Source organism: Mercurialis annua, linkage group LG2, assembly GCF_937616625.2.
Source record: "Mercurialis annua linkage group LG2, ddMerAnnu1.2, whole genome shotgun sequence".
NCBI classification, from domain to species: domain Eukaryota; kingdom Viridiplantae; phylum Streptophyta; class Magnoliopsida; order Malpighiales; family Euphorbiaceae; genus Mercurialis; species Mercurialis annua.
This window is the reverse complement of record NC_065571.1, coordinates 3914714-3927704: the sequence shown is the minus strand read 5'-3', so window position 1 is coordinate 3927704 and position 12991 is coordinate 3914714. Positions and strand designations below refer to the sequence as shown.

The 12991-nt window shown below is 29.9% G+C and overlaps 2 protein-coding genes across 2 annotated transcripts; both read left to right on the top strand.

The window, feature by feature from the left end:
- Positions 1-5155: 5155 nt before the first annotated feature.
- LOC126666727 (nuclear poly(A) polymerase 3) lies at positions 5156-8629 on the top strand. Its single transcript, XM_050359584.2, has 10 exons — positions 5156-5647; positions 5723-5800; positions 5921-6028; positions 6158-6220; positions 6321-6482; positions 6639-6752; positions 6880-6942; positions 7059-7364; positions 7536-7700; positions 7993-8629. The coding sequence occupies exons 1-10, from the start codon at positions 5420-5422 to the stop codon at positions 8353-8355; spliced, it is 1650 nt and encodes a 549-aa protein (XP_050215541.1). The 5' UTR covers positions 5156-5419; the 3' UTR covers positions 8356-8629.
- A 1666-nt stretch (positions 8630-10295) lies between these two features.
- LOC126670004 (cell wall / vacuolar inhibitor of fructosidase 1-like) lies at positions 10296-11274 on the top strand. Its single transcript, XM_050363655.2, has one exon. It carries the CDS (start codon positions 10332-10334, stop codon positions 10842-10844), a length of 513 nt encoding a protein of 170 aa, XP_050219612.1. The 5' UTR covers positions 10296-10331; the 3' UTR covers positions 10845-11274.
- Positions 11275-12991: the final 1717 nt, after the last annotated feature.

Below are 12991 nucleotides of genomic sequence, written 5' to 3'. Positions count from 1 at the left end.
TGATGTGGAAATCTCATATTGATTGTGTGTATGAATGGACATGTATTTAAATATTAGTCGGACACCTTCATTTAATACTAATTGATTTTAATGAAATCTAACAGGGCCAATCACATACTTACTTACCTAAACCAAAAGAATTTCCCAAGCAACAGGAATTCAATTTAATTGTAGATAAACATCTACAGATCTACTAGTCTCCTATTTTTTGTTTATTAAAAAGAAATAAACCCCTCTCATTAGTTGTAGTATTCAGCAAGTTATTGTAATAAATCCAATATTAGTTCAGCCAACTTGGCTGAGCCAAGGACCAGATCAGAGATATGTGTTCCACTCAGAGGTGGTACTCGTCGGCTATCTGGTGGCCCGAGTTCGAGTTTTCTCTGTCAACGTCGATTTTCCGGTGGCCGGAGTTGGATTTTTCGTATTTGAGGACGGGATGGAGTAGTTTACAGAACTTGAACTGGTTAGAATTCTCAATTGATGAGGTGGTATGGACTTTGATTTCTGTAATGGAGTCTGTTGCTTTAGTTTCTATGCTTTGTTATTTCTTTTTGTTCTGTGGTTGTACTCTCTGATTTTATATTTTCTATTTCTATCTTTAATTTGTAAATATTTTGGAATTTTAATATGTTAATGTTGTCTGAATTTGAGGGCAATGGTATTATCTAATAAGCAGTTTTATTCTATGATTGTCTGTGCTGTTTGAGGAAGAGGGAGAAATGAAAAGAGAAGAAACGTGATTGATTTTTCTCCTTCCATTTTGTTTGGAGTTGCTATGAAACAAAAAGAAAATTCCAGTGTTTTTTTTGGTGATGGTGAAGGGATGTAATGGAATCGAGTTGGGTCGAAATACTATCGAGCTCGACTTGACTGAATTCTAAAATCTGAATATCAAAATTTGCCTCGACCTCGATTATTTATATAAACATTTTAAATTTAAATTTCAATATAAAAATTATGTTTTTGTAAATATATATAAATATAAAAAGTAGAAAAGTGCGTCAATTAAAATGCGATTGGGCTCGCGAACTCATCGAGTCAAGTATTTTGGAGTTCGAACTCGAACTTGACTCGATATAAGTTGAATCGATTTTGGATATTTTTCGAAGTAATTTCGAATAGCTCACAAGTTGACTCGATTACACTCCTACGATGGACGATTCTGCATACTGAGGATGAGTCTTATTCCCTTTTCACTACTAAAATGTAAAAACTAAAATGTCATTTCAATTAAGGCTTGATAATCACAAAAATCCAAAAGTTGATAAACCTTCAAATATATCCAAAATTCTAGTTGTACTAGTTATAGTTAATTTTAATTTATTTTATTTTAAATGTAGCAATAAAACAAAATAAATTTGATTATAACTAAATTAAAGACTTTAATTTAAAGTTGGTTATAATTAATACAATTAAAAAAATTGGATATAATTATAAGCAATTTTATGAGAACTCATAAATGTTGTCATTTCAGCTACAGACTGCTTGGCACAGTCTGCTTTCAAACCTCTCTATAGATCAGATCTCTCCATTTTTGTGTGCTTCTATGGATGATCTGGAATAACAGGAACTGTGTCATTTTTGGGAACAAATGCAGGCCGGAGAATCAATTACTCGAATGGGCCTATAACTATGTGGAGGAAGTAGGGAGAGCTAGAAAGGGCAGCTTGAGGTGGGAAAAGTGGAAACTGGCATCAACAAGGAAGCTGAGGATGGTAGATGGATTCCACCTAGCAGGGGAATTTTTCAGGTCAATGTTGATGCGGGTTTCAGTTCTGCAACATGGTGCTTTAGCACAAGAGCAGTAGTAAGGGACTTCAAAGGCATGGTAATGGCTTCAGAGCATAAGAAATACCCTTAGGCAGTGTCTGTTAGCACGGGGAAACATTGACTATAAGAGACGGGGTCTGTTGGCGCTAGAAGAGAACCTAACTCCCTTCAAAATCATCTCTGATTCCAAGGTAGCAGTGGGTAACTTCAACAGTACGTGTGTGCCAAATAATGAGTCATGTCTTTTTGTTCATGATTGCCGCAATCTGGACACTTCCCTCAGCTGCCAAGGGGTGCAGTACGCAAGCAGGAAAACGAATAGAGTTGCTCATTTTCTAGCTAAAAGGGTCCTTAGAGAGGGTAACTGTAATATGAGATGGAGAAGCCACGTGCCTCCAGATATTGTTCATTATGTGCTGGCTGACTTTTCAGCTTAATTTTAATGCATCCTATTTCAAAAAAAAAATATCTTTTGAAATAAGTACTTTGAGAAAAAAACAAGTTACAACTTCTAATTTTATTTTAAAAAGACCAAGACATATAAACTCTAATTATTCAATGGGTTTCTGATGAAATTTAAAAATCATCAAATTCAATATGTACTTGCTTAATATTCTTTAATTTTGATTTTCAGTTCAAAAAGGATAATAATTTTAAAAAATTACAAAGTACCAGGCCCAAAAACATGACATAATGGCCCATCTCTCCACACTTAATAAAGATAAAATTAGGAAAAATACGTCATTTTCTAAAATAATAGTAAATTATACTTCAACAAAAAAAAAAATAGAAAAAATATCTCACTTTTTTAGCATTTTTATTTTTTTACTCTGGAATCCTTTTTTATTATAATAATATTTATTTTTTATTATTTTGTACTCTCAGTATTTTATATTTACTCTAACATTTATATCTTTTTTTCCAGATTTTCTTCTCTCTCTCTCTCTCTCCTCTCCATTTTTTCTTCTTCTCCATTTTCTTCTTTCTCTTCATTAGTTTTTCTTATTCTTTATCATTCCACCACCGTTCCTTCAACAATTCACCATCGCTCAGTCGTTGCTCCGCGCCTTCGCTCCGTCTTCGCTACGCCGTTCTTTTATATTTAATTTCAGCGATTTTTTTTCTTTACTCGTGGTGATTATTACAATTTATTTTAACTCTCAGGTCTAAAAAATTGTTCTTGGCTTTTTTTAGTTTAAAATCTGAAAATCTGCATTAAAAACGATTTTATGATGAAAAAAAACAATTTTCTGCAGAAAACAGCGTCTGATTATCATATCGTTATCACTATGACGTTATCATATCATTATCATAACACTGCAGAGAAAAACAAATTTCTGTCAAGAAAAGTGTTTGATTATCATTTCGGTATCATTAACGTTAGCATGCCTGTATGATAATTATCAATCAATATCATAACATTATACGATTATGATAATAGTGTGATATAGTTATGATAATAGTGTGATACAGTTATGATAAAAGATAAATGACGTTTATGATAATAGTATGATAAATTTTATGATAATAATATGATAAGGTTATGATAAAATGTTATGATATAGTTATGACAAAGTACGTTATGATAATGATATGATAATATATAGTTATGATAAAATACATCATGATAATGTTATGATAATATTTTATGATACTGTTATGATAAAATATTATGATATTGTTTATTAAAACAGGTTATGATAATGTTAAAGATAATAATATGATAAAGTACTAAAATTATGATAAGGTTATGATAATGATAATATTATGATAATGTGGTGATACGGTTGTGATAATATCACAACAGTTTTTTGAAAATGTTTAAGGGTATCAAAAAATTAAGATAAGATTATTAAATAAACAATAAACATTTTTTATACTAAATATATTCAGATATTTTGTAAAAATTTATTTCTTATTATTAATATTCTTTAAGTAATTTAAACAACTAAAAAAAAATTATATTATATTATTTTTTATGAAAATATTATGATAATACTATCATAGAGATACAATATTATTTTGAAAAGTCAAAGAGAAAAAAAAATATCAAATGCATGTAAAAAAAAAAAGAAAGAGAAAGATGTCAAATATATGTTTATGATTGTGGTAGTTTTTTATGTGTCAGTTGTGTGCTCCTTAAGCACGTGGAGAGAGAGAAGAAGAGAATTGTCAGAATGTTATATACATATGGAGTAAAATCACAAATTTTTGCTGCACGGAAAGTAGGAACATTATATTTATAAAAAATGTGATGTATTTTTATTAAGGTTTCCGTATTGAGGTAAAATTTATTAATATTTCTTTATTTTAGGTAAATCTATAAATCTCCTCTTAATTAAGCTATTAGAGCATCTCCAATGGTGCTCTCCTAAGAAGCACGGAAACTTCGACAAAGTTGCGTTTCCCGTTTCGAAAATGTTTCGGAAACCGGAAACTCTTGGACACCCGTACGAAACGTTTCGGGCCGTTTCCGTAAATAATAAAAATTAAAAATTTGTAAAAAAATTAAAATTATTACCCACAAATAAAAAAATCTAATTAGTTACCCATAAATTTTACATTCGCATTGCCCACAATACATCAAATATACTTATTTGTGTTGAATTATATTATATTTTTTTATATATTTATAAAATTTTAAATATTTAGTATATTAAAATGAATTATTTTGTTAATTATTATAAATATTTAGATAATATTTTTATATATATATCCCTATATTTTTGTTATTTGCACGTTTCCCCCACGTTTCGTGTCCTTCATTTTGAAAAAATTTCGTTTCCTCGTGTCCGTTTCGTATCGTTTCCGTTTCCCGTTTCCGTTTCCGTGCTACCTAGGTGCTCTCCATTATAAAGAGCATATTTTTGAATATAAAGAGCATCTTTTATATAAAGATTAGAATTTTAAATTTTACTCCAATGGACTCTTTAAAATATAGCACTTTACTATATTTTTTTAATAAAATTTAATTTATTTAATTGCTATATTTATTTTTTTTTGTTGTAATTTTATTTTTTTTATATTTTATGTTGAGAAAAATATCAAAAAATATTTTTTGGAAACAAAAAGATAATCCATGTGTTTGAAATTTGAAATTATATTAAAAAGATAAGAAATAGAGAGTGAGTTTGGCTTTCCACATGTAGAGAGTTAAACTCACTCTCTATTTAAAATTTGTATTATGGAGAGTTCACTGGATCTCTATTTTAGTGCTAAACTCTTTAAAATAAAGAGTTAAACACTTTTAAAGAGTTTGTTGGAGATGCTCTTAGCCAAATTAGCAAATTACCAAAACGCACAAGCTTCCAACTTTTTTGCCACGTAAGCAGGTATAAATAAGCCACCACATAAAAAAATTTCCCAGTTTAAAATTAACAAACAAACCGAACAGAACAGCCTTGCAATTTCAAAAACAGCAAAAAAACACCACACTCATACCACAGACTCCATTTTCTATTTTCCCATTTCCAGCTCTCTTCAATGCATAATCACCAACAAATTCTCAACAACCAAACACCTCCAAATTAACATTTTTTCTTTCTTTTAAAATTTCTTTATAATTTCCTTTTTATTCCTACTAAATATTTTTAATAGCACTATCCAATCACCAATCAATTCACCAACTGCTCTTCTTGTTTGTTGTATGGGAGCAAATGCTACCTATAATTGCATGAACGTCGTCGTTTTCGTTGATCATGAATCTCTAAAACCGTCATTTCGTTTCATAAACCCTAAGTTTCATCGTAACGCTCTCTTTCTTTACAATTTCTCACCGTCGCCGCTACCAGCTGCGGTTTCTCCGTTTCCGTTCAGTTTGAGTTCTTCATTATCGACTCAAATGGAGGAGGAACGGTCCATTTCTCTTCTTAAGGTAAAAAATGTTTTGTATGTAAATTCAATGTAGCAATGTGATCGTTTTCTTTAATAATTTTTGATGTTTTATTAGTTTATGGCTAATGAAGGACTGGTTCCTCCTCTACAAGAAGAAGAGAAGAGGAAAAATGTTCTTTTAAATCTTAAGAAGGTAATTTTTATTTAATCTAATGCCGGTGCAAGTAATTTTAGTTAATGTTCTTGTTTAGAATTAGTTATGTTCTAGTGATTTATTTATTTATTCATGCTAAATATCTGTGTAATTAATCAGATAGTGGTGGCTTGGGCTAAGAAAGTTGCTTGGCAGCGTAGACTCCCTAAAGAACTAATTACAGCTACATATGCTACAATTTTGACTTACGGATCTTACGGTCTCGGTGTAAGTCTCAATTTTATTATCAAAAGTTTTAATGATTGATAATAATTTTGTCGTATTGTACTATGATTAGGTCATAGCGCTTCGGAAAAATTAAATTGTTGATTGTCTAAAAGTATTTTCGAATGTCAGGTTCATGGTCAAGAGTCTGATATTGACGCGTTATGTGTTGGGCCTTATTTTGCTACAATGGCTGTAAGTATTTTTTTTGTGTGTCCATTTGTGTTTTCTGTTATCTAGATTGAAATGTGCGTTAGATGTTCTTTTTTATTGTTTTTGTGTAATACTTGTGCAGGAGGATTTTTTCATTGTTCTGCGTAACATGCTTAAAAGCAGACCAGAAGTATCGGATATATACTGTATAAAGGATGCAAAAGTTCCGTTGATGCGGTTTAAATTTGATGGGATCTCAGTTGATCTTCCATATGCGCAGCTTCAAGTATTAGCAGTTCCTGATGTGAGTATGGAAAATGTTGTACATACATGTATGATGTATCATGGTGGATGAAACATTTTTCTGTTCATCTGTTTTGTTACTAATGATTGTAGATATATTTTATTTGCTATTTCAGTTTATGACGTAATGTACTGATGTCGAGTATTTGAATTGCAGAATGTGGATGTACTTAATCCATTCTTCCTAAGGAATATTGATGAAACCAGTTGGAAGAGTTTATCTGGAGTTCGTGCAAATCAACAAATTCTTCAGCTTGTTCCGGATCTGGAGGTAACTGTTTATTTGTTTTTTTCATGCAAAGAATTAGTTATTTCTTGAAAAAAAAAGCAATTAAGGGAATATACTGCTTATGCAGTTTCAGTTTTCGCTTATGAATTTTTGACTTAACTTCTTTCAGAATTTTCAATCAATGTTGCGATGCATTAAACTATGGGCGAACAGGCGTGGAGTGTATGGCAATGTACGTGTATGCTTTTGTTAGTGGTTTTACATTTATGTTTAGTGCGCCAGTTACTGTTTTATAATATGCTTTCTGCCAAAAGTGTATGATTCTATGTAATTTTTCACTTGATGCAGCTTAATGGTTTTCTGGGAGGAGTTCATTTGGCGATTCTTGCAGCATTTGTTTGTCAAAATCATCCAAATGCAAGTGTGAGTGCTTTAATAACAAACTTCTTTACTACATTTGCCATGTGGCCGTGGCCTACACCTGTAGTGCTGCAAGATGGAATGTCATCACTAGCTGGAGATTTTGTTGAGACACGCTCCTTCATGCCTATTCGATTGCCCTGTAGTCCACATGAATATTGCCATTCGAATATCACAAAAAGCACATACTACAAGATCAGAACAGAGTTTCTCAGAGGATATCGCTTGACTAAGGTACAATATCTTGCTTAATTGAGTATAAGTTGCAGGTAACTATGTAACATATTTAACCTTTCAATTGTTCTCTTATCTGGCCTGCGCTACCATTGTGGATTTGTTAGGGAAATCTTAGTTAAATAATATTGTGCAGATTGTTGCTTACAATTATTTCCTGAACGACTGTAGGATATCGTAAGGCCTGATTTTGTCTGGAACAGCATTTTTGAGCCTTTTCCTTATTCAAAGACGTATAACCGATTTGTGAAGATTCACCTTTCAGCTCCTGATCAAGATACGCTAGGAGACTGGGTGGGTTGGGTTAAGTCGCGTTTCCGCTGTTTACTTCTTAAGGTAAATAGTTATTCGGTTTCATCCCACAGCTTTATGTCTTCAATATGTTTGGAGATCTTTTAAGCATGCTAATATGTTCAATATTTCCGAAATTTGAAAGAACATGTCTCCTTGGATAATATAGCAACCTAACTCAGCATATCTCAGAAATTCCTCAAATGTTATGTCTGCTAGAATTACATTTCGCTAACTGCACAGTGTATCTTAAATCTTAACAGTTCTAAAATTAAATTAATTTCAACTGATAGTGAATTTCTGTTTCAACATTTTGGGTTTCTTTTTCTTTCTGCAGCTTGAAGTGATGCAAGATCGTTGTGATCCCAACCCCTTAGAATACGTTGACATGGATGTATCAGAACCAAATGTTATCTTTTACTGGGGTTTAAATCCAACTAGGAGAGATTTTGTGGATATAGAATCAGTTGAGGAGGATTTTTTGAGGAATTTATATAGCGGGTGTCTTGGAATTCATAGAAAGATGGAATTGTCAATCGTGAGAGCAATAGAACTGCCTAAGAATGTTCAGTTCAATGGCGGAAGTGTTAAGAAAACGAAAGCATATTGGAAGGCTGTTGACAAGAGGACCCCGGCATTTTCGCAACATCTTCCCGACTATTTTGTTGGGTATTTGGCAACAAATGGAGATACCAAGTAATCGAGTGAGGGGGGTTAAAACTTTTGAAAGTGACATTGGTGGCCAGTTGCTAACTGCTAACTATTCGTTTTCACTGAACTATCGAGTTTCTCGGTTTACAGTTGCAGTCGAGTCGAAAGAATTTACAACCATTCATTGTGGATAAGAATGAGATACGTTCAACTCCATAACTAAAAGATTGATTTGATTCTAAACAGTAGAAAGTCAGAATTTTGTAACAAATTGTAGTTTTGTAAACTTGCTGTCTATATTGTTTGATGTATTTTTTTCTCCATTTTAGGCCCTTCTTATTTTTCCAAGAGACGTCTTTGATTGCTGAATTTTTTTCTAAAAATCTTTTTAGGCTTAATTTCTTTTTTAGTACAATGAAAACTATAACCCAAAACACTGCAGGAGGCTGCTGATTTTGATTGTTGCCCAATTTTAGGCATATGAAATGACTTTAGAGTTTAGACAATTACTTAAATGCAAAATTTAAAATAAAATAATATAAAAATAATTTTATAATACTAATTAAATATAAAAATTCATGTAGAAATTTTACTTATAGAAGGTTTTGGTGACTTACAAGCAGGTCATTCTCATACGTTTGATTTGCATGTCTTTTATGCAAAAAATAAAATAAAATCTCAATATTGGTTAATAATGCTATAAATAATAAAATGTAATGAAAATAAAAGCCTACTAATCAATCAATTTCTTAAAAAACAAGTGCTATATCCAGTTGTATGTACATCGAACCTCTTCTTTTATTTCCTTCATTTACAAATATTATGAAGGTTCAGTGTCTCCAGAATTCTTCCTTTTCTTCCATATCCATGCCCACTGTTTTACTTAAAATATTTATACTTTTGGGTTTTTATTTTTGCAGATTGTGGTAGACCCCTAATTTAAGTATTGCTTTTCATTTGTGTTATTGGTTAAAACAAGGCTTAATGAGTATTTAAATCCAACTTTTTTGATTGATTATTAAATTTAACCAAGCCTTTTAAATTTCACAATTATATCACAGCTTTTAAATTTGTTGCAATTATGTCTATATTTTGATTAGAATTAAAAATTAATCTACGCGATAAGACACAGAGATGCCTAGATGGACAATATTATAGACACATCATTATCCTTTATCCATTTTTCTTACAATGTCAATCAAACTTTTTCTGTTGAAAATACAAAAATTAATATTTATCCGTTAAAACTCATATGTTTCTACTTTTCTTAATGTGTTTAATGTATTTTAAAGGTTTGATGTGTAATATAGTTTTATTAGACACCTATGTATATGCCACGTAGGTTGATTTTAAATTAAAAATAAACTTGAGACACAATTGTAATAAACTTAAAAATTTGGATTATAATAATAACAATTGAAAAACTTGATTGCAATTAACAATAATAACAAGATTTAAATTTAAATAATATTTAAGCATTACAATAATTATGGCATTATGATATGATATGATAATACATCACCAACATGATTGCTTTTGTCAAAAGGTAGGTCTCTAGATAACTTCCCTTTTTATCTTTAAATCCATATATGATAAGCTTTGTCATCATCATTATGCAATTTCTATATTAAGAGTTTCTGTTAGTTTTTCAATTAAATTTTAGTCAAATTGGTTTTAAATAACTTTCTATAATTTCTAATATAGTGTAGATAATTCAGTCATCATATTCAAATTTTTACTTACTATATTTACATGAAAAAAAATGCAAGTCATGTTTTTTTTGTATTTATTTTAAACTTCCAAATCATTCCTAACTTAGCAATTTGTGTTAATTAGTCAAATGTTTTTAATCCATTGTGATTTGTGACTATATCCAAAAACACATAACTACATATATACAAAATTAAATGCATTAATTCATCAAAAGAATTAATTACATTAGAAAACAAAAACCAAAAATCTGCCTATAAAAAGACCTACAAACCATCGACAAATTAATTATCAAATACCAAAACCAAAAAAAAAATGACAAAATCATCCATTTTTTTCCTCTTCACAACCCTAATTATCTCACTAACTCAATGCACTTCTGTTCAATCCAATCAAAATTTTATTTCTCAAACTTGCAAGCAAACACCATATTACAAACTCTGTGTCAACTTTCTGAAATCAGACCCAAGAAGTGTTAATGCAGACACAACAAAATTAGCACTAATTATGGTTGATGTAATAAAAGCTAGAACAACCATGTCATTAAATTTCATTCACCAGCAAATTGGTAAGAATCCAGGGCTGAAGAAACAATTAAAATCTTGTGCTGGTGCTTATAGTGTAGTTCTAAGTGATGTTATACCATCGGCCATTGAAGCTTTGACGAAAGGTGCGCCAAAATTTGCTCAGACTGATACTAATGATGCTGCTAATGAAGCTACTGGCTGTGAAGAAGATTTTCATGGAAAATCTCCGATGACTCAGTTGAATAATATGGTTCATCATTCTTCTCTTATTGCTTCTGCTATTATACAACTTTTGCTTTGATCTTGTTTCTTTTTTTTAATGATAATTGATTAATAAAGGGTTCTTTAAATATTTTAGTTATTATTGTTGTTGTTAATTTTATGAAAATAGGTTAACGTTTATGTGCAAATTGAATCACGAAGTTTAGTGTGAGTTGTAGAATTTTAGAATTTGACAAAATCAGTCACGACTTTTATATTTTCACAAATTAGAACACCGAGCCATTTTTCGTGAAAGAATGTCCACGTGGACATCATGGCTGGCATGCACTGCTCCGATAGCTATATCTAGATTTTTTTTTCAATGAAAAACATATCGGTGTCCGAATTGTCAAAAACTGAAAGTTGGTGATTGAATTTGTTAAATTTTAAAATTCATGATGTAATTATAAAACGTGCTAAAATTCATGATTTATTTTGCAATTAATCCAAAGATTTATGGGCGGTAGTATATGACATTGGTTAAATGTTTGGAGAAGTCTTTGTGATCTTATAATTGCTTGTTTTGTTGGGTTTATTGCTACTTTAAAATATGATGTCTTAATTTCTTGGTTATTTGTTTTGTGTTGTTGATCCAATGATGGGTATAAGACTCACGATGGCTATGCCTATGACAAAAACCAATCTCCAAAAACTCTTTTTATTTTAATTAATAATTTTAACTTTCAAACTTTGAAATTTTCACATATAATATAGACTTGCATAATTATAATTTTAACACGGAATGTTATTTTTTATAATTTTAACTATAAACTTTTTATTTCAATTCAAATTATCAATTAAAAATTTGCTGATGTGTTAAATTTTTTTAAAAAGAATTTATAATATAAATTTCTATATAAAAACACCAACTGATATTAATTAATCGACGGCTCAAACTAAAATAAAAGAAAATATCATATTAAATTATAATTTTAAAAACTTATCTAAATTATGAAACACATATAGTGTATAATTTTACATGTATTTAATTATGTTATAGCATTTTATCTTTATAACATATCTCGAAAGAATTGATTATAAAAGTTTCGAGACTTTTTTCTATTTGCAAGTTTGGTTACTAATTTTAAGATGTTATAAATTAGTTATACTTTTAGTAACTCCATCGTATTTCTAATGAAATTCGGCCAATGTAATACCTATATGGGAGCCGATTTCTAATAAAAACACAGTATTAGTAACTAATTTATTATATCTTAAAATTCAATAATCAGAATGCAAATAGAAAAAAAAAAGTAACCTCTAAATCTGTTACAAATGAGGTTAGCCCCGGTGTCTAGGTCCTCCAATGCGTTTCGGATGGTTTGGGGTTCAACCCCCATCTTCGAGGCATGTTGCTTTGTTTTTTTTAAGAATAAAAAAACCTTCAAATTTAACACTAATAATAACGACTAACCATGCATATGTTTGAAAAAAAAACTCTAGAATCATTTATTTTAGTATTTTAGATTATGCATCACAGCGCCAAAAAGCCAAAATTCTTTAACTTTTAAAAATCTATCTATATCTTTTATATATTGTAAATCTATTCCAATTTAATAAATTTGTTGAAAATCTATTTATTTTTCAAAAATTGATTTAATTTTTCCTACAATAGCAATTGAATGTGATTTTTTGAAAAAAATGGAAAGAAAAAAGTTGCCAATTTAAATGACATATAGTTCGGATAAATTAAATTTTTAAAATTTTAAATCGATTTTAAAAATTGAATAGTGTTTCAACGAATTGATCAAAATTGAATAAGTTGGGATAAATTTTTTTTTAAAAATAATTTAGCTTTTTAGTGCCACTGGATCTTTAGATTATAGGCAATTAACTTTGACATTGTTGAACAAAATCTACCTAGGTAGCACGGAAACGGAAACGGGAAACTGAAATGATACGAAACGGACACGGAGAAACGAAAGTTTTTCAAAATGAAGGACACGAAACGTGAGGAAAACGTGTAAGTAAGAAAAATGTAGGGATATATTTATAAAAATATTACTTAAATATTTATGATAATTAACAAAATAATTCATTTTAATATACTAAATAAATTAAATTTTATAAATATATAAAAAATATAATATAATTCAACACAAATAAGTATATTTGATGTATAATGGGCAATGCAAATGTAAAATTTATGGGTAATTAGTTAGATTTTTTTATTTGTGGGTGATAATT